The sequence below is a fragment of the Manis javanica genome, chromosome 17 (assembly GCF_040802235.1).
Source record: "Manis javanica isolate MJ-LG chromosome 17, MJ_LKY, whole genome shotgun sequence".
Lineage (NCBI taxonomy): Eukaryota > Metazoa > Chordata > Mammalia > Pholidota > Manidae > Manis > Manis javanica.
The window spans coordinates 47,145,157-47,167,542 of record NC_133172.1 but is presented as its reverse complement, the minus strand read 5'-3'; the positions used below and the strand labels follow the sequence as shown (position 1 = coordinate 47,167,542).

The following is a 22,386-nucleotide window of genomic DNA, read 5'->3' as shown; positions in this document are numbered from 1 at the left end:
AGGAGGGCCACATTGTCTAGTAAGTACTTGTCTTTCTCTCCTCTCCAGACTGTGAACTTCTGAAGAACAGGGCCCCAGACTTACTCCTTTTTGCATCTGCAGCCTGGTAGCTTTGTGGTTTGAAACAGGCCCTCAGAGTGGGCTTGCTGCATGATAGGATGGAAGTAAAGAATGAGCAATGATGGTCATACTAAAGAAAGCTATTACACATACAGGATTTGTGTGTGTGTGTGTGAGCCTGGCTCTGTGTATCCAAAATCTCATTTAAGGCTAACAGAACTCTATGACAGAGACCCATTTATCCTCATTGCACAGGTGAACAAATTGAGGATTTGCTCTCACAACCACTTGGTAAGTGGTTAAAATCTAAATCTACTTGATTCCAAAGCCCGAGACCCCTCTCCTCTCCCCTGTTCCCCCCATTACCGCAAGTACAGTCACATACTGGCATACTAGCGCGGCTGGCGCGTCGGGCGAACACTGGACCACCATGAGTGCCGGCTGTGGCCGCGAAGGCCTGGGCAATCTAGCGACGCGTGCGCAGTGCAACGGCGGCGCCCCCTACGGGCGGTGCGAGGCAGACAGCGGCGTCCAAGGGGCGCTCAGTGCGCCTGCGCCTCGTGGAGCTGGTGTTGGTGCTTGGTGGGACTCGGCTGTTCGCGCGGCGGGCGCGGCCATGGCGCAGCTGGGCAGGCTGCTCAAGGAGCAGAAATACGACCGGCAGCTGAGGTGAGCCAGGGCTCACCGAGTCGGGCGGCGGGCCGGCGGGCTCCCATTGCATCCGGGCTGGGCCTAAGCGAGCGGGTGGCACGGTCGGGCCTCTCGGGCCTCCCGCCGGGCCGGGCCGGGCCGCGCGGAGCTCGGGGAGCCGGCCTGGGGCCGGCGGTGCTCCTCGAGGTCTGGATCCCCCTCTCCGGAGGGGCGCTCCCTCCCGCCACGCGAAGTGCAGTTCGAGGTACGCGGTCCCAGCGTCAAACGGGTCACCAGGGCGTCTGCTGGCCCGCCTCGCCCCGCTTAGACTCCTCGTTTTTCTGAATGGGGGCATCAGGAGTACACCATCCCTGCCGCCGCGAGCGGCACCCAGTGTTAGGTATTGTTCTAAGCCAGCGCTGTCCAATGGAAATGTCGTTAGTCTCATGCGAGGCACGTATGTAACTATACATTTTCCAATATTAAAAAGAAAAACAGGTGAAATTAATTTTAATACACTGTTTAACCCAACATATCCAGAATATTATCATTTCAACACGTAATCAACATAAAATAGATATTTTAATTTTTTTTAACAACTGTCTTCGAAATCTGGCATTTTAGTTTTACAGCACATCTCAGTTTGTACTTAGCCTCATTTCTAGTGCTCAGTAACTACAGGTAGCTAATAGCTACCTTGATGGACACTGCAGGTATGAACCATAAAGCAGGTCCTTGGCTACTTCCTTGCCTTTTCTCCTTACATTCCCCCTTCCTATTTATTGAGCTGCTTCTATGTGTTAAGACTGGAAGTGACACAGATGCTTATTTCCCCCTTCCCTACCCTTTCTGGAGCCCCCAAGCCAGGAGAGATTACAGTGTGTCTCTAAGGACTGGAACTCCCATTTGCACCTACAGCCTACTGCTGTATTAGGGTCTTTCAGGCACTTAATTCAGAGGGCAGCCTTGAAGGCAGACTTTCTCTTTGCATTATTGATGGAGAACCCGAGTCTTGGAGAAGTTACGTAACTTGTGCAGAGTCTCCCATGTATTTGAGCCAGGATGTAATCTCAGGACCCTCTGACTTTTTCAGAGGTGGTACTTAATCACATCACTGTGCTCCCAAGCTATGAAATGTGATCATGTTCATTGGAGGAAGGTGGCAGAACCCTTGTAACCAACTTGTATTCTCTTGTAAATTCTTGGAGTCCCTTGTGTTTTGAATGCAGATACAACCCTCCATGACAGAACTGAGAAGATATTTGAGGTTACTAAGTAACTGTAACAAAAGAGAGATTTGCTGAGTCCAGTCTACTTAAGAACAAAACTTCACCTTTCATAGTGAGAACTGCTTACTGGTTTTGAAGTGTCAAGAGGGAAGCAGGTAGAAGAAGTGAAGTTGTGCAGCCAGCCAGCCAGCCATCAACAAAGCCCTTTCCTTAGGCCAGCAAGAGAGTAGAGAGGATTGATTTCTTATCTGGGCCCTTTCTTGAAATATGTTACCAAGAGATGCATGATGCACCAGTATTCCCTGAGGCTCTCTGTCCAGCTACCCAAGTATCCATTAACCAGATATGTCAGGTGTCTTCTATGTACTCTACTTACATAGAAGAGATACAGATGTTTTCAGTCTGTCTGGTTCTTCTAGGCTATTGCTCCATGTGTTTGAGAGCTGTTCAGTGATGAGTTATCCTGAGCAAAGCACTGTACGGGGGCATTAGAGCTCCAGGGGTGAACTCGGAGTGGCATGGGCTCTTACGGAACTTAGGGTGGAATGGAGAGATGGATGCTCAGCAAATAAAAAACCAAATGAGGCAGTTACAGTTGTGATATGTTCTGGAGGACGTACTGGCTACACAATAAGAGGGAATCTGCTTTAGATCGGGTGACAGGGAACACACCTTAAAGTCTGTCAGTCCTCCAGGCTATGAAATTTTTATAATGATTTGGGCTCCCTCTGTACTTCCTCTACCAACAAGAAAAGATAAATTAATTAATAGGCTTTCTGGGTGAAAGTAACCAGGTTAGCCCATATGCCATGGTACATGTGTGATCATGTACATTGACTAGTTAATGAGATGCATTAATGTGAGTCAGGTTACAATATATATTTCTAATCCTTGTTACGTCTTTGTGTTTGCCAGTATATGTATTTATTAATCATGCTATCAGAATGTTCATTGGGTATTTTAAAGAACTCCTAGAAGTCAATGCGAAGTTTTTTCAAATGATAGTTAATCAGTTTCATTGGTAAAGCTTTTGTCATTCTTGCAGATGTCACATTGATTGTTAAGTCCAAGGTCAAGATCTTAAATATACTGGATCCATGTAACTTAAGAAGAAATTAGAGAACAGAATAGTTTTAAATCTAAGACACTTTACTTTAATGTTAATATTATCTAAAGACTTTCTGTTCTGTAAGAGCTGAAGACTAAGTTCCTAGTTCTGATTTGACCCCTTCTAACCAAGCAAGGCATCAACCTGTCTGAGACTTAGGCTGCTCAGCTATTAAATCCCTGTAACACCTCCTGCAGTTCCTGTCTCATGTTTGCCCTGGTTATCTACGTAAGATATTCTACGTAAGAATACTTTAAAGATCAAAGATAACCATCCAAATAAAGTTGTATTTTTGTGAAAGTTTTAAAAATGTTGAATTTGTGTCTTGTTTTATAGGTTGTGGGGTGATCATGGGCAAGAGGCTTTAGAATCTGCTCATGTTTGCCTAATAAACGCAACAGCTACAGGAACTGAAATTCTTAAGAACTTAGTATTACCAGGTAATGTAGTTTTGTGGTTGTAAATTTACTTAAGGTTTTGAACTAGAAATATATATTCTTGACTGACTCTGTTTTACCTTTCAGGTATTGGTTCATTTACAATTATTGATGGAAATCAAGTCAGTGGAGAAGATGCTGGAAATAAGTATGTTATATTCTTTTCAAATATATGCATGTTAGGAAAAGCAGTGCGCTATCACAGGAGTGAGGCTTAACCAGCTTCATCTCAATCATGGTGACTTGACTGTCAGGTGGAAATAATCCCTATGTTTAGGATTATGATGAGGATGAAGTGAGTCAATATAGGTTCAGTGCTAGCAGTATCTGGTGAATAGGTTCTCATCACTACTGTCTTTATTGTTGTTATTAATTCAATGGAGTCATCATTATTGCTTTATTTGTGAAATCTGGATACTTCCTTAGTCCTTACATTGATTCCTAGATATTAGTATATAATTAACAATAATTGTATTTTTGGATTATAAGAATAATAAAAAGTATCTCATTTGTGGTGTTGTCTAAGTGTTCTCCAGGTATGTCTCTCTCTACACTACCATGTATCTATAAAAATGCTATTTTCAAGATGGCCTGTATATCATTCTTTAGAGATGATCAGTTTTAGACTTTCAGAGCATTTGGCATCTGCGATATCTCATTATATTTGTTGGGAAACAACAAAATGAGTAGATAAAAAGGAACTTAGAATTTAGTTCATATTGATATTTGATATCTTTTCATTGGGTGATAATATATCCATCACATAGCCCTTTTTAAAAAATATTTAAAAGTCCTATTTTCTTTGCTTACTTGGTTGGTTAGAGCAGGATGTGATAAGAATAAGCTTTTTCTTATGGAGTCACTGAGCATGTATTCCAAATTGTATCCTGACTCCGATTAGCGTGAGATTTAGGCACTGGGGCATGACAAGGGGATGTGTGGGAAGAAGCCTGAGTAAATCTGTTATAGTTATCTGCAAAAGCAAATGGTTCAATACAGCATATCCCAAGGTGGGCTTTGGAACATTTGTTCTAGGGAATGTTAATAGCTACTAAATAGGCAAATGGATTCCATGGTCAAATGAGTTTCGGACATGGGTCAGATGAAGTTATTCTTTAATATAAGACTTTACTTTCATGTGTATTGTGGACATTATGAATTTCCAAGAAGGAAATACATGGTGTTTCCCTAACTTTTTTAAGCCAGGGACTCCTTTTCTCTCAGAGCACCTTATGAAATTTTTATTCTGTGATACACACATTGGGAAACAATAATTTATTAGCCTGTTTTTGATTACAAATTTCATCCAGGTTTCTTCCTCCAGAAGGGTGTTACAATCTGTAATCAAAATATAGTTTGCTTTGTACTATGAATGAAATATACTTGGTATTACAAATAACCTTTCCTTTGTAGTCAAAGAGGCCCTTAATTTTTTTTAATTCTATTTTAGTTTTTTCCTTCAAAGAAGCAGTATTGGCAAGGTAAACAATCAGTTTGTTATATAGTTGTGTTTGAGTTTCTAATGAGTCCACTGTGTTTTGATTGCATGAAAAGCTTTGACTTTAAAGGAGCTTATTATATGCAGAGAAAAAAACTTCAATTAGCTAATTTTTTCTGATCTTGTAAATCTATGTTTGGTAGTTTAAGAACATAGTACTGTTTGTGTTTTTACATTGTATGCTGTACTAAAGCTAAATATTGAGTGATGTTCATGTTCAGGGAATGGAGTATTCTGGTTAACAAGATTTTAAACTAAGAGTTAGCCATAATATCTTTTATTTTTGTATTTCATATTAAAAATCTTACAGTCATATTAGTTAACTTAGTACAATATTCTGAGTGGAAATGACTGTTTCTTTAATGATTGACCTCTTTTGTACAGGATTATAAATGTGGGAGGTTAGAGTGAATCTGAACTTGATTCAGAATATCCCTGCCTGCTACCCAGGGTTTTCTGGTAATTTACCTAATCTGAAAATTCAGTGCAAATAATGTAGTTGTTAAGAACTGTTAATGACAGTTTAGCTCTGTTGTAGGTGATATTCTGGTTGAGTCTCAGTTTAAACACTATGAAAGCAGAGTTGTCAAATCTATGCATGAAATCTGGGTAGTTTAATAGTGTGATTGCCTGATTTGTAAATTGAGGCGTTATATTTTAGCTACATTTTTTCTAATTCAAGTCAAATGCTTTGTTTTTAAAAAGAATCGTGCTCAAGCTGCCATGGAATTCTTAAAAGAATTAAATAGTGATGTCTCTGGAAGTTTTGTGGAAGAGGTATATATGTGTATACATTATTATTTCTGTGTGGAAATGTGATTTTTTAATAATTCAATGCCCTAGGACTTTATAGTTTTGAATTTTTGTCTATTCTTTAGTTGAGAGTTTTAATTACTTCAGCATTGGAGTCTAGCATGTTCCCTCATTTGTTCTAACATAGCTTAATTGTTTTCTGCCATGTTTAATATGATTGTGAAATTGTTGAATTTTTTCCCTCTGTCCTGTTTAGAGTCCAGAAAACCTTCTAGACAATGACCCTTCATTTTTCTGTAGGTTTACCATTGTGGTTGCAACTCAGCTTCCTGAAAGGTAAATTTTTATGTTAATTTGTTTTTATTTTAATTTCTTACTAGGTTTGCTTAGTTTTGTTTTCTGTGCGGAGTCTACTTCTTAAAATTCTTAAATTCTATGTAGACCTTTAATTGGAAACACAAATCTCCAACATTGAAAAGATAGGAAAGAGAAAATTATTGAGATGTGAAACTTCTAAAAAAATATATATTTAGAGCAGTTAAATTCAACATTGTTTATTTTTTAGTGAAAAAAACCTAGTTAGAATTAATTATACAAAGTGCTTGGAGGTATATACTATCGTTTTATTAATATTTTCCTCTTTGTTATGCAAATGTTAGGAAGTATCTTTCAATAACATTCTCCCTAATGCAAAAGAGGAGGCTTTCATCTCTCTCTAGTCCAGAAGATATACTTTCTTTGACGCTGCAACCTTGTGGCATTGCTTCCTGTTCAGTTGTATCCTTGATCTGCTTGTGTAAATGCAATAAATAAATCTTTGCATTCACTTTTTAGTAAGAAAGTTCACTTATTTTAAGGTGTTTTCATGCTTGTGATATATCCATTTGCTTATGTTATTTATTGTGCTTTACAGTATGTTACTACGTTTAGCAGATGTCCTCTGGAATTCCCAAATCCCTCTTTTGATCTGTAGAACATACGGACTAGTTGGTTATATGAGGATCATTATAAAAGAACATCCAGGTAAAATTATTGTACCTGCGAGGTGTGATATTGGTTGCTTTAGCTATAATTTTAGAAACTTGACAATTTAGGAAGTCAGTTTTAAATTATAAAGTAAATTTGTAACAGCACAATTCCAATTATAGGTTCAAAGTGGCAAACAATCAATAGGTTTTAATCTAACATTTCCTTTACTTAGCATTATAGAAGGATACAAAGCAGAAGCTGTAACAGGTACAGCTTCTTCATTTTATTAGAAAGTTCAGCACTATGCAAGTCCTTAGGTTTTTTTTGCCTCCTAATCCACATAGGGCATGTATGGATGCCACAGGGAAGAGCTAGCGTATGTGGGTCACACTGACAGATAGAGATCACACCACATTTTTTTTCTTTTATTGAAGTATCATTGATACACAATCTTATGATGGTTTAAGTGTACAACACAGTAGTTCAACAGTTACCAATATTATTAAATCCTCACCCCCTCTAGTGCAGTTACTTTCTGTCAATGTAGCACACCACCTTTTCCCTACCAGTATTTTATCCCATTCTCATACAGGTGTTAGGCTCCCTGTAGTTTAGATACAGTTCCACAACAAGCAAGGCATTTACCTAACTACTGGTCCAAGGAAACAGTGTCACAGGAGACCAAAGTCATTCATAGGCAGGTATACATCAACTCAAGACAACAACTAGCCCTTTACTTAAAAATTTTAATCTTAAATCATCATGAAACTTTCATTATTCAATACTCCTGTGTTGCCCTGAGCCAGGGTACTCTGCAGTGCAATGAAAGCAGTTGGCATTGGCAACATCACTGGCATCACTGGGAGTAGTTCCTGCTTGGGCAGTTCAGGAGTGCCTTGTTGGGTGGTGCTGGGCCCTTTAAGAGTTCTAAGTGGGCGAGTGACAGGGTGAAAGTTTTATCTTAAATGGGTCGGTCTGTAGCTGGGTGGAGAATAAATGAACTTGAAGGGGCAAAGATTGGAGGCAAGGGTTGCTGTTCAGAAATTTCCAGTTGTCCAGGTAAGAGAGAGAGCACACGTGTGTGAATGCCATGCCTTTGACTTAAGACAGATGTTATAAAGATAGGAATGAGGGGGTAGATAATAATAATAAGAATAAGATTAATGTTGCTAGCGGTGTGCCTGCCTTTATGTGAATTATTTCATGTAACCTTCCCTAAATCCTTATAAAATGGATACTGTTATATCTGCTTTTTACAGGTGAGGATGCTCAGGCCCAGGGAGATTAAGTTAATTGCTTAAGGTTACACATCTAACAAGTGACTGAACTGGGCCTAGCTCTAAACACTTGCTGAAATTACACTCTGCTGTACTCCCCCATGTGGAGAACTGTGTAGGAAGTACATTGAGAAATGTTGAGTGACTGATTTGGGCCAAGGAAGAAAGAAGTCAAGGATGACATCAGGTGGCTAGGGGAGAGGTCTAGGTAGATGGTGATGCTTTCTGTTGAAGACCAGAGGAGGGGAAGGGAAGGTGGTTTACATGCTATCTGAACACACATTTTTATTAATGTTGATCTTTTTCAGTTAAATCAACAAGAAAATTCTTCTCTAAATAAGTCTTGGTTTTACTTTGATTAAAACTATAGTCCACTTACAATTTGTGCACTTAATGAAATATAAATGTGTATGTAAATTTACCTCAGTAATGAACAAAACAATGAAAAAACCTGTAGGCCCTATGCCCATTAAAAAATCTCTTAAGTTCCTGTAACAGAGTGTATTGCCAGCAGTATCACTAAAAAAGTTTATCTTTGGGATTATTTCACAGTAATAGAATCTCATCCAGATAATGCATTAGAGGATCTACGACTGGATAAACCATTTCCTGAACTGAGAGAACATTTTCAGTCTTATGATTTGGATCATATGGAAAAAAAGGTTGGTAAGATATATGACCTTCCATTTATAGATAGGCTTCAAACATTTTTTTTAATCTAAGGTTTTTGAATTATACCACAGTGAGAAAATACTATAAACCTCTATATTCCTGTCATCCAGATTATGTAGTAACAGCATTGTACCTAATTTGTTTTAAATAAATTAATTTTTCCCAAAAATTTAAAAAAGCTTTTTTATTGAACTTAATTAGCTGAACTGAACATACTGTGTAATCAATATCCAGGTCAAGAAATTGGACATTAACATATCCCAGAAGCCCTCTTCATGGTCCTTTCCTAAACAAATAGATGTACTTTTTAAAATAGTTTGGATTTGGGGTGGGTGTTTGTTGAAGTTGATGCCTCTTGAAAATTGTTTTTAGTGTTTGAGTTACCAAACAACTGCATATTTCATTAGAGATAGTGATACTTATGAGACCATATAGTTTAAGGAATATATGTATTTTTTCTTACATATTAATTAATGCAGGTATTTGGTTCATTGGAAAACCCAGAGAAGATGCTCTTTCCTTAGTCTAGGACTGGGATCTGAAATCAAGATACTCATGCTTTATTTTTGGGTGGCTATCTCTGAGACTGTTTCTTGGTAAAATGGGGACAATTGTAGTACAAACTTGCCATATTAGGATTAAATTGTACACTACCCCTAAAAAAATTTGTAAAGCTTTTATTAACCCAGTTCATTTTCCTTCATTCATTATTGTACGTATTCTGAGAGATGATCATAAATATTGTTGAATTTGTTGAAAATGAGAAGGTGTAGTGAAGGATAAATATTAATTAGTTAATGTTAATTAATGCTGACATTTTCTTTGATTTTTCTCTCATGTTTAGGACCATAGCCACACGCCATGGATCGTGATTGTAGCTAAGTATTTAGCACAGTGGCATAGTGAAGTACGTTCTTTTTTAAAAAAAGAAATTACATATGTAACTATTTTCAATTTATTGGAGGGGAGTGGGAGATTAATTTTTTTTCTTCTGTGGTTACAGGGCAGATAGGTGCTTTTCATTTTAAATCTAACAGTTCCTCTTTTACTGATATTTTTAATAACAAAATGAAATTTGAATATGTCATTCTGAAACAGGCAGTGGGAATGATTGTAGAGTTCTTTTGTCTATCAAGTCAGCCTCTGATTTCACTGAGGTTTATATTTACTAAGAAATCTCATGTGGATGGGAGAGTGGGGGAAACTTTGAACTCTTCAGTTCCCATATTTTGATTTTTTATAATTAGAGTCTTAAAATTTTCAACCAATTTAGACAAATGGACGAATACCTAAAACGTATAAAGAAAAAGAAGACTTCAGAGATTTGATTAGACAAGGTAATATTATGGGATGTGACTAAACTGTTATATAGTTTTAAATTGCTTGAGGCTGATGTTTATTGGATTTCTGTCAGTGCCTTTGTCAGATGACACCATCATGAGCTTTTATTTTTCCTCAGGGGAGGTTTAGAAGCCACTCCTTATATAGTTTTAAGAATGACTAATGATAAGCCATATTTCTTGGGTTTCAATATCTGATCCTCCCTTCAGAATCTGACAAGGTTGTTTCCATAATGTTGGGGGGAGAAGAGTGAGATGAAAAGGATTGTTGTCTGCTGACCAATTTCTATTTTAATAGGAGTTTTAAAGAATGAAAATGGGACTCCAGAAGATGAAGAGAATTTTGAAGAAGCTATCAAAAATGTGAACACGGCACTAAATACAACGCAGGTATTAAAAGAGTGGCTAAGGGATTCACAAAAGAAAAGTGTTTTCTGAAGTCCTTAAATGTGAAATGTTTGATTTTAAATTTAAGAAAGTATTTTCTAAATTATGTTGCTGGTTATAAATTAAAATCTATAATGTAGATTGAATCTTGTTTTAATAAGATTCTTATTGTCTTTGTTAAAATGAATGTCAGTGCGTCAGCATATAATAGTGATGCAATGACTTATATAAATTATTTGAAGTACATGATTTGTGAATTGTAACAATTTGGGGGTAGGAATTATATAATGAAGGTGATATTTTGCTGGTCCAAAATAGTGTTGCCTGAAAAGTTAAATCTTACCCTGCATTTGCTTTCAGCCATAATTATTTGGATATAATGAAAAATATTCTTAATGATATAGTATTCCTTAAAGATTATTTGGAAAATAACTCCATTTAGATGCCCTTTGTTTTGTTTTGTTGTTCAAGTCTGGCCAGTGAGGTTTTGGGGAAACTTGGAATAACATAACTAATTATTTTAAGTTAGAGCTTTCTTATAATTTAAAACAGCAAAAATTGCTGCCTTTCAAGTGAGGAAGGTGCTTAAGGTGTTATTACAAACTTTTTGGAGACAATGAGGTAGTGTTGCTGAGTGATTAAACGTGTGTATTTTGTGAATCAGTTTTCTGGGGTGATGAAATTTTTCTGTCTTAATTGGGGTGATGATTAAAAATACATGTATAGTTATCAAAATGCATCAAATTGTACATTTAAGATTTGTGCATTTCACTGAATGTAATATTTACTCCAATTAAACAAAGTTCTCATGGTTGGGGGATAGTGAACTAAGTAAACAGATAAATGTACTTGGTGGTATGAACAAAACAAAATTAGAGCAGAAGAAGGGGTAGAGCATGATGGGAAGGAGGAGGTGTGGGGTTGGGAGGGGGCCCGAGAGACTCTCCGAGATGTGTTTAAGCCTGAGTGAAGTGACATGCAAAGATCTGGTGGAAGAGCTTTTCAGGCTGAGGAAGCAAGCTCATGTGCAAAGGCCGAGAAGTAGGATGAAACTTAGTATTTGTCCAAGGATCAGTAAGAAAGTCTGTGTGATTCAAGTGAAGTGAACAAGGGGGAAAGTGGTGGGAGGGACTTAAGATTTGGAGAGGCAGAATGGGCCAAATCATATGGGCCTTGCAAGCCATTGAAGCATTTTGAGCAGGGGAGTGGAGTGACCTGATTTATATTTCTAAAATATCATTCTGGCTTTTGTGAGGAAAATAGACTGTAGGGGCCTGGTAGCAGAGGCAGAGAGACCAGTTAGGAGGTTATCAGTAAAACACAACTATAGAATCAAAGCCTATAATTTCTGTCATTTTTGTTAATGTATGGTGATCTTACTAGCATTAAAAGTAATTTACCTAGCTTTCAGCAGTCACTGATAGGATGTTAGAGTTTCAAATTTTTGACAAGATAAAAAAACAGGAAGGACTACAAATCTAGCTTGATAGTAATGCCTGTAATCTTTGTTACATCTTCAGCTATAACTATGTAAGAAAGATTTACTTTGGTTCCTACTTTACCCCGTTTATGATGGAAAGAATAGGTCAGTCTTCACTGCTAACACTGGGTAGGAAGGGATTTTCTTCCATTCCCTTTCCCCATCAAATTAGCATCTGGTACTATTTCTAAATGAAAGTCTAAGCAAATCAGAAGTTCGTATTTGATTACATCTTGAGAATTCAAAGAACTTGTTTGGAGATACAGCAGTGAAAATAAAGATGGCCACATTTTTTAGTAAATGTTTCATGTTCCTTTCTTTGTTAGATCCCAAGCAGTATTGAAGATATATTTAATGATGATTGCTGCATAAATATCACCAAACAGGTAAAAACAACAAAAGCAAAAACAGTGTTACCTTAACCTTTGGGTCAAATTCAAATGCCACTTAATATTAATTAGCTTTTTTCTTATTCTTTTAGACTCCATCATTTTGGATTTTAGCTCGTGCCTTAAAGGAATTTGTGGCCAAAGAAGGTCAAGGAAATTTACCTGTTCGAGGCACAATTCCTGATATGATTGCGGATTCAAGCAAATACATAAAACTACAAAATGTGTAAGTCAGTGTTTTCAAACTGTAACAGAAAAACTAATCTGTTTAAATTAGAGATGAACATGTTTTCTCAGTCTATCAGAAATCAAATGAAAATCCTATAATTGCATTGCTTTAAAAGTAAGCTAAAGAATTTAGGGGGCAGATTTTTTCAAAATTGATTTTATTTTTTACAGTAATTTTAGGTTCACAGCAAAATTGAAAATACAGAGAGTTCCCATATATACCCTCTAGGGGGCAGATTTTTTTCTTTCATATTTCTTGATAGAACTTTACATTTGAGCACTTAACTGTATTATGAACTCTTCTAGCTATTAACTAATTTAATGTTCACAACAACCCTCAGAGAGATACTGTTATTGTCCCAGTTTTACATATGAGGAAATGGAAGCATAGAAAAGGTAACTTATTAAGGGTTATTTACCAGACAGCTGGTAAATGGGAAAACCTGGGTTTCAGCCCATGAAACCTAGCTCCATACTCTCAACTATGGCCCTATACTTTCTTTTATCTGTAACTTAAAACTTTTAAGTCTTTAGTTTTGATGAATTTTTTATCATTCATGTTTCATAATTTAAAGAGTTGATGACCATAGATAGAGACATGCTGTTCAGGTATCACTAGTCTGAACCCAGATAGACTGTCACAAGGATAGGTCTCAATGGACATTACCCTTATGTAGTTCCAGCATGGTGCTGATGAATCCAGCCGCTGGCTTGGTTTTCTCAAGGGCCAAATAATGTTACGCACAGGTCTGTGTTCTCTAGACAGATTGCACTCTTCATCACTGTCATTGTCAAATCCTTGTTGTCCTAGTCTAAAAGTTCAACTACTTAAAACTTGGGAAAAGCCAAATGAGGATAGAAAGAAGTTTGACCTCACATCATAGGTAGTCAACATAACACCAATTAGCTTGAGAGGGTGGAAATGTAAACAGACTTAAAGAAAAGTTTTACATGAATTTGTAGATGGGTAGTTTTGAAGTATTTAACTTTCTTTGGACTTGGCTTCAAGGAGATAAATCATGTTCTTCAGTAACATGTTTTGTCAGGTCATTTGTCAGGGAAGCATGGAGCACCGATCCCTCTAGGTGGGTAATTTTTAAGTTGGGTGCTATTAACTATAGAGGGACCCCAGGTATTAGTGGCTTCTAAGAGTCCATCATCAACACTGGGAAGATTCCCTGCCACTAACTGATGCTGCTGATAGCATTTCCATGGCATTTTCATATTTTGCATATTACCAGACCAGTATTTTTTCATGTAAAGGAAAGAAAATTTTTTGTTTGCTTCATGGTGATATTTAAATTTTGCTAAGCTTAAAATTTGTTAATAGTAGCTTTTTGTTGTTCTTTTCCAGTTACCGTGAGAAAGCAAAGAAAGATGCTGCTGCTGTGGGTAATTATGTTGCCCAATTGCTGCAGTCTATAGGCCAGGTAAGGTGCTGGGTACACTGCTTTTGATGGACAACACAGCTCCTATCAGCCTGGTGGAATAACTCCAGCCAAAAAGGTTTAGACATAGAGGGTGTGGCACTGGCTCTGAGCTTCTTCAGAGACATCTCTCACTTGCCTGCCTAAGGAGGAACCTGTCATAAAGAAACAAGGTGTTTTTTCAATGCTCTCCCAGTACTTAGAGAAAGCCTCCCCATCTCACAGTGATGAGCTTTGTGCTATTCCTTCTGTTGATCTTCTCTTTTGTACGGGAGCAAAACCTGCATTTATGTCTTTACAGGCACCAGAGTCCATTTCAGAGAAAGAATTAAAATTACTCTGTAAGTCCCTTGAATTAATTTGCTTATTTTGCTTGATAGAAATATGCCACAGGAAGTGTTCCCCAGAATGTTAAACAGTTGCATGGTTTCAGGAGTATAGATACAATTTTTGGGTAAGGTTTTTTTCTCATAATAAATGGAGAGAATATTTTAAGACTGAGTCAGAGAGAGAGCATATCTATTTATGGCAATGCTAAAAAGATATGAAGGTCAATTAATTGAAAATTGTCATTAATACAGAATTATATTTGGCTCATTAATTTTAAATAATTTGGGAAAGTTTTATCTGAAGACTTTGGGTATGAAGTCTTAAATCACATGTACATTGAAAGTATTAATTTAAATACTTATTTTGATCTGTGTTAAATGACTGTAATGGAATTAAGAATTTTGCCATCTAGTTTCAGAATAGCTAGACTCCTGGAGTCTTCTTGGTAACTTCTCAATTGGTCCAAAGCAGCATTGTCTTTTATTTAAGTGTTATCTTAAGAATAATAAAATCCGTTTTACATGCTGTCTGAAGATTTTTCCCTGTAGTCACTGCCTATAGTTTTTGCAAAAGTCTGTATTTTGTACGTTCCCTCCTCCTTAAAAAATACGTATCCAAGTTCTATATGTCATGACTCTTCCACAATGTTTGCTCAGCTTAGTTTTAATGTTTTGTCCACTACTAATCTTGCACCTTGTTTCTGCTGTGGTGTTTGTTCTACTAGATTATAAGATAATAGATTAAAAGCTGGATGTTAGGTATTTGAGGGTTTGTTATTTTGTTCTCTCTACTTGGGTGATGATTAAAATTTTTTTTTTTCTTTGAGAGGGCATCTCTCATATTTATTGATCAAATGGTTGTTAACAACAATAAAATTCTGTATAGGGGACTCAAAGCACAATCATTAATCAACCCCAAGCCTAATTCTCAACAGTCTCCAAGATGATTGAAATTTTCATAATACAATGTTTATTTACTTAAAGCCGCACATATACTGAAAGCACAATACATGTAACACTCTCCTTTAGGACTACTTATCCATAATAATGATAAAACTATTCACTGAGCTCTGCCAGGCATTGTGCTAGGTATGGACTTCACACAGTTACACATTTGATCCAAGAACAATCTCAAAAATGAACAATTTTATACCCATTTTACAAATGAAAACTGAGGCTCAGGGAGGTACTATCACCTACTTACTCAGTGTTAAACTGGTTGTAATACCTAGACATGAATTAAGATGACTTGTGTTCTAGTGCTTTCTCTGCTAACCATTAGAGCCAAATAGAAAGGCATTTCTTTACATTTCCATGTCTGTAAAAAGTATACACAAAACTTCCTGTTAAAGTGACCTGTGACTTGGAATATTCATGTGTCTCAACCCTTTACTTCCATAATGTCCTTCGTGTGTTCAGGCAGCAATTCTGCATTTCTTCAAGTGGTAAGATGTCGATCCTTAGCTGAAGAATATGGCTTAGATACAATTAACAAGGATGAAATTAGTAAGTATAGTAGCTTTTGATGCTAGATTATCAATTTTAAAGATATAAATATTTTGTGTATAATAGTATTGGTATATGGTGATAAAAAAGATAACAAATATTTATCCTCTAAATTTTATTCTGTAAACTAAGAAGTAGTAATAATTTCAAAACATAAAAATATATATACAAAATCATATTAGGTCACTGAGTAAGTTGTGTGATACATATAAGAACTAAAGTCAGCATGTTATTTCTCTAGTAGAGATTATATGGCTATAAGTAATAGTCCATAGGACCCTGGGTTTCTTCTTAGGTGTTTCTCCCTTTATTTTACTGTTATTTACCATTTTCTATTTTATTATTGAAAATATTTCTTTGTATCCTGAAACTTGAATATATAGTAAATTCAGTCCTCAGTCCTTCATTGTATTTATGTCATGAATTACCCAAATTATACTGAAAATTGTTTTCCTTTCAGTTTCCAGCATGGACAATCCAGATAATGAGATAGTATTATACTTGATGTTACGGGCTGTTGATAGATTTTATAAACAACACGGTAGATATCCAGGTAAGAATAGCACTCAAATTATCCAACACAATAAAATCTTGAATAAATACTTAAATTGAATTAAATCTTAAAACATTCTTGGGGTGTTTATAGTAGTGGTGCTTGAATTTTACATTGCGAACAGTTTATACCTAATTCATCTCAGTGAGGAAATACCATTTGTTTTTTAAGTAAATATTTGCAAGTAGTGTTTGATTCTAAACCATTACATGAGAATGTTGGTTGAATGCATATGGAATAAAACTTTTTTTTCCTGTCAGTTTCCATAGTTTACTTTCTGAGACTCACCCTGAGTTGAGTGTATTATTCCTGAGTGGAATGGGAAAGCCACAAGAAGTATGCCAGTGACTTCTGAACTCAGAACTTTGAAGATGTGGGGATTTCTTTGCTCAAGATCTGTTTTTTTTGTTATCTGTAAACATAATTGGGAAATTGGCATTATGTCAGAGATCTTTAGTTAACCAGAATGTTTTTATTAAGATGATAATTGGGTGGGATTATTGCATAGCAGCACATTCTAGGTGTATCATAGAACCTGTTGCCCCAACTGATGTAGTATGCCCACTGAATTATAGTCTTAGTGAGCAAGGTTACCAGAAGAAAAGGAGTAAATACCAAAATATGTATTGCTTTATTTTTATTAAGTGGATTAGAATGTATTTCTCATTATCTGTTTCATAACAAGCCATCCTAAAACTTAGTAGTTTAAAACAAATTACTCTGTCATGTTTTTGTGGTTTGGCTGGGCTCAGGCAGTTCTCAGTGGGGTGAGGGGAGTCTCATAAGAGTTGTATGATGCCTGAAGCTGGCATCATTCTAATGGGTTGATTGAGCTGAACATCCAAGAAAACATTTTTTACTCAGGTGTCTGGTACTTTAGTCAGGATAGCTGGAACTGCTAGGGGCTGATAGGCATCTCTGTCTATGGCTGTCTGGGACTTCCTTATAACATGGCAGTCCTGGGTAGACTTATTACATGGTAACTAGCTTCCCCAGAATGAACATTCCAAAAGACTCAGACGGAAGGTACAAGACTTTCTATGACTTTGCCTCTGAAATCACACAGTATCACTTATGTTGTGTTCTGTTGGATTCCCAGGGCCATCATAGTTTAGGAGTGAGAGTAGACTACATGAGGACAGGAAGGGGTGTGCACTGGGGAGCCATCTTGGGAGTCTAGTTACCACATGGCGTGCAGACTTTGGAGTTAAACCTAGGTTCAAATCAAAGCTCTGTCACTCAACTGTCTTTTTACCTTGGGTGAGTCATTGTTTCCCTCCAAGTCTTAGTTCTCTCAGTCACGGAATGGTGATAATAGTGTCAAATAGTATCTACTCTGTTAGATTGTAAGGGTTAAATATGCGATGTATGAGAATTACTTAACACATGCCAAGTATCTTGTGCTCAATTACCTAGCTGAGGGTAGGTGCAGGGGGGTTAAGTACTCAATAAAGGATAGGTATTACTATTATTAAAGAATAGTGAAGATAATTTTTAAACTAAGGGGGTTAAAAAATAGTATTTTTTATAATACCTGAATATTATGGCAATTACATTTTCCTTTCTAGTAACAGTAATAATACTTACCTTCAGAGACCTTATAATTTAATCATTAAGAACTGTCCAGGCTCATATCCCAGTTTTGCTAAGTAACTCAGGCAAATAACCTGTCTATTATGCCTCAATTTTCTTATCTATAAAATGGGAATTATATTTCATAGGCTTGTTGTGAGGATTAAATCATGAATATACATAAGGTGCTTAGAACAATGTCCAGTATGTATTAATGCTCAGTACATGTTACCTGTTATTATAACTTCATGTCCTCCGTGTCATTTATTCTCCTGGAAATGGATAATAAACATAATTTTTATGAAGAGTGTAAATAAGACATTACTGTTCATTCAGTTCTTTCAAATAATTATTGATTACCAACTATGCACCAGATACATTTCTAGATACTGGGTATAGAGCAGTGAACAAAGCAGGTTTATCAAACTTAAATTTTTGATAGGTTTTAGATGTTCTCTTAAATTGTTCAGCTTTGTGATAGCGGCAAATACTGGTCTCATACTTTTATTTTTGTTCCTACTTCAGTTTCACACTTCACTGTTTTGACTAGAACACCCAAACCGGGATTAAATAAAGGAGGTAATCATTAATTTTGAATTGCATACCATTTAATGAAAATTAATTTACATATATATCTCTAGGAGTATCTAACTATCAAGTTGAAGAAGATGTAGGAAAACTGAAGTCTTGTCTCACTGGCTTCCTTCAGGAACATGGATTATCTGTAATGGTGAAAGATGATTATGTCCATGAATTGTGAGTATTTTTTTGGCTATATAAGAGATAATGCTTGTCCTGTCATAAGCCTGATCAAAATTCATGTCTTCATCCTTTCCTGTAGTTGCCGATATGGAGCTGCTGAGCCACACACCATTGCTGCTTTCTTAGGGGGTGAGTTGCATAGATCAGAAGGCTGTTTTGCTTTCTTAGCTATTTTAACTAGGGAGGTCAGTGAAGCCGGATGTTACATTAAGCTTAGGTTATTTCAGTAGCTCTTACACCGGTCTCCCTGCTTTCCATCTCTCCCACTGCTGTCTGTTTTAAACTTCTAAAGAGTCAGTAATCTTGATAAACAATAGCCCTGATTGTGTCTCTCACTTAATAACCCTCTGCCCTGCCAGTATTCACATATACACTACAGTGGTCCTTAGAAAACAAGTCGAGAGTCCTTCATTTGACATCAAAAACACTATATGTTCTGGTTCTGGTTCCACTCAGCCTATTTGGCTCTGGTTTTTTCATGTTCTTGCTTTTCTGCCAAACACGTCTTTTTTTTTTTTTTCGAGAGGGCATCTTTCATATTTATTGATCAAATGGTTGTTAACAACAATAAAATTCTGTATAGGGGACTCAATGCACAATCATTAATCCACCCCAAGCCTAATTCTCAACAGTCTCCAATCTTCTGAAGCATAACGAACAAGTTCTTACATGGTGAACAAGTTCTTACATAGTGAATAAGTTCTTACATGGTGAACAGTGCAAGGGCAGTCATATCACAGAAACTTTCGGTTTTGATCACACATCGTGAACTATAAACAACCAGGTCAGATATGGTTATTCATTTGATTTTTTTTTTTTGAGAGGGCGTCTCATATTTATTGATCAAATGGTTGTTAACAACAATAAAATTCTGTATAGGGGAGTCAATGCTCAATGCACAATCATTAATACACCCCAAGCCTAATTTTCGTCAGTCTCCAATCTTCTGAAGCATAATGAACAAGTTCTTACATGGTGAACGAGTTCTTACATAGTGAATAAGTTCTTACATGGTGAACAGTACAAGGGCAGTCATCACAAACTTTCGGTTTTGATCATGCATTATGAACTATAAACAATCAGTTCAAATATGAATATTTGTTTGATTTTTATACTTGATTTATATGTGGATACCACATTTCTCCCTTTATTATTATTATTATTATTATTATTTTTAATAAAATGCTGAAGTGGTAGGTAGATGCAAGATAAAGGTAGAAAACATAGTTTAGTGTTGTAAGAGAGCAAATGTAGATGATCAGGTGTGTGCCTGTAGACTATGTGTTAATCCAAGCTAGACAAGGGCTATTCATTTGATTTTTATACTTGATTTATATGTGAATTCCACATTTCTCCCTTATTTATTTATTTATTTTTTAATAAAATGCTGAAGTGGTAGGTAGATGCAAGATAAAGATAGAAAACATAATTTAGTGCTGTAAGAGGGCAAGCTAGACAAGGGCAGCAAAACATCCATGGATGCAGAAGATTTCTCTCAAAACGGGGGGTGAGGTTCTAAGCCTCACCTCTGTTGATCCCCAGTTTCTCACCTGATGGCCCCCCTGCAACTGTGCCTCTCTTAGGTTGTTCCTCCCTTGAGGAATCTTACCCGTCTCTGGCTAACCAGCCGTCTTCCGGGGCCATACAGGGAAATGTAAAGTTGGTAAGTGAGAGAGAAGCAATATTCTTTGAAAAGGTTAGCTTTTTACTTCTTTGCAGATTTATGCCCTGTGGCTTCTATGCCCAGCATTTGTCTTGAGGTATCTTTACCACTTGGAGGAATTATGATACTTGGTAATTTTCGATATGAGGCACGAATTCTACTAAAGGGTTGCAATTAGGAAGGAAGAAGAAAAGCTATAGAGGTAGCAGATGGAAGAAAACATGGGAAGATTATTTCTTTGACATAACTTCTTGTAGAGTAACATAAGCATGTATAGGTTTTAACAAACTAATTAAATTGCATACACACATTAACAGAATAGGAATATAGATACATAACAAAAGCAGACCTACAATTACCAGCCATATCCAGTGAAACCAAGAAAACCAGTTAGGTACCCTAGGCATTTGCCAAACACGTCTTTTTTATTACCTGCTCCGTGAATCTTTACCCCTCTTGGCCCATCTGCTGTAAATCTTATTTACTGCATGTCTAAGATCTACCTCTTCCTCAAGGCCCAAGTAAAAAATGCTATCTCCTTCATAAAAACTTACTGGTGGCTGGAAATCCAAGCTCAGAGACAGCATGGTTGGTTTCTGGTGAGGCCTCTCTTTGTGGCTTATAGGTGGCCACATTATGTTGTGTGCCATAACCTCTTGTGCAGGGAGGGGAGGACATATGGGACACAAGCACTGATGTGACTTCTTATGATGGCACTAATCCCATCATGAGGGGATTAGTGCCCTTATAACTTCATCTAACCTAATTACCTCCCAAAGACACCAGCTCTTATCTCCAAATACCATCACATTGGGAGTTAAAGCTTTAACATACAAATTTTGGGGGACATAAACACGCAGTTCATAACATGTGCATTCTTATTCTGCACACCTCATTATATTCCCTCATTTCTTGCAGTCTCTCCTCTTGCACTCATATCCCCCTTCCTTGCTTTTTTCTCCTTAGCACTTTAAAGTAATTTGGCACACTATATATTTTATTTATTTGTAAATGATCTCTCCTTGGCTACTGAAAAGTAAGATCCATGAGGGCAAGGATTTTTATCTTTTCTTCCCAACTATATCCCTAGTACTTAGAATAATATCTGGTATATAGTACAGTATCACATTTTATTCAGACAGTGAATGTTTGTGAAGGATGAAGTTTAGGATTATAAAAGATCATGACGTTTTTTCTTGGTGGTTTGGTTTTTTTCTAATGTTTGCTTTGTTTTGAGTAGGTAATTAAAAAACTTGTTACTGTTACTATATACTCAGACTGTTACTGAGTGTAACAGTCTGGCAGCATTTAATATAGATCCTTTCCAAATTACAAACGTATTTAGAACAAATATACCTTTATTCCCTTATTATAATAAAAGTAAAACAGGCACAAGGTAAAATTTAAATGCAGCAGAAGGGTATCCTTTAAGAATCTTTGATTCCTGTATGTATCCTTTTAAAAAATACAATAAACTATACTACTGTTTTGACTTTACTTATCTTGCCAGTCTTTCTAAACTACAATTAAAAATTCATTCTTTGATACTGTAGCATAACATCCCAAGGTGTGAATGTATAGAATAACATTTTTATTTCCTTTAATAACAGTAATTTTTTTATATGTCCTTTATTTTGGTGTGACTCAGTAAGCTATATCTGTTTTGGATTACTTTTAAACACCTTTGCTTTTGGAAAGAAAAGTTTTCTTTACAGAATTGAATATTTTTATGTAACTCTTGAAATTCACCTTTTTCAAAGATATGCTTTTCTCCTTTTTTCCTTGCAGGAGCTGCTGCTCAAGAGGTTATCAAAGTAATTACAAAACAATTTGTAATTTTTAATAATACATACATTTATAGTGGCATGTCACAAACTTCAGCAACTTTCCAGTTGTAAAATAAGCATCCTGTGTAGTGTGTTAATGACTGAAACTGTAATCCTTGCCCTTGGGTTGTGCTCTAGTCTGTAAAATTCTGCTAAGGGAGAACTGTTAAAATGTTTCCTTAATAAACATTTTTTTTCTCATTTGTAATCATGTAGTTTTGTTCTTTGAGGGAAGGGGAAAGGGATCAGTCCTGTCAGAGAATAAATGCTATCCTTTTCTGAGTTAATTAT

The 22,386-nt window shown here is 36.4% G+C and overlaps 1 protein-coding gene across 2 annotated transcripts; it reads left to right on the top strand.

Moving 5' to 3' along the window:
• Nucleotides 1–572: 572 nt before the first annotated feature.
• Nucleotides 573–22,303, top strand: NAE1 (NEDD8 activating enzyme E1 subunit 1). Of its 2 annotated transcripts, XM_017649170.3 has the most exons (20): nucleotides 574–729; nucleotides 3,364–3,467; nucleotides 3,552–3,612; nucleotides 4,915–4,945; nucleotides 5,668–5,739; nucleotides 5,972–6,051; nucleotides 6,629–6,738; nucleotides 8,514–8,623; nucleotides 9,478–9,540; nucleotides 9,907–9,970; nucleotides 10,272–10,363; nucleotides 12,167–12,226; nucleotides 12,322–12,455; nucleotides 13,812–13,887; nucleotides 14,186–14,225; nucleotides 15,633–15,719; nucleotides 16,180–16,272; nucleotides 18,486–18,600; nucleotides 18,686–18,735; nucleotides 22,058–22,303. In XM_017649170.3, exons 1-20 carry the CDS (start codon nucleotides 677–679, stop codon nucleotides 22,165–22,167), a joined length of 1,605 nt encoding a protein of 534 aa, XP_017504659.1. In that variant the 5' UTR covers nucleotides 574–676; the 3' UTR covers nucleotides 22,168–22,303. The 2 variants fall into 2 exon arrangements, with proteins under 2 accessions (XP_073082976.1, XP_017504659.1); XM_073226875.1 differs by lacking the exon at nucleotides 15,633–15,719 and having other exon boundaries at nucleotides 573–729.
• Nucleotides 22,304–22,386: the final 83 nt, after the last annotated feature.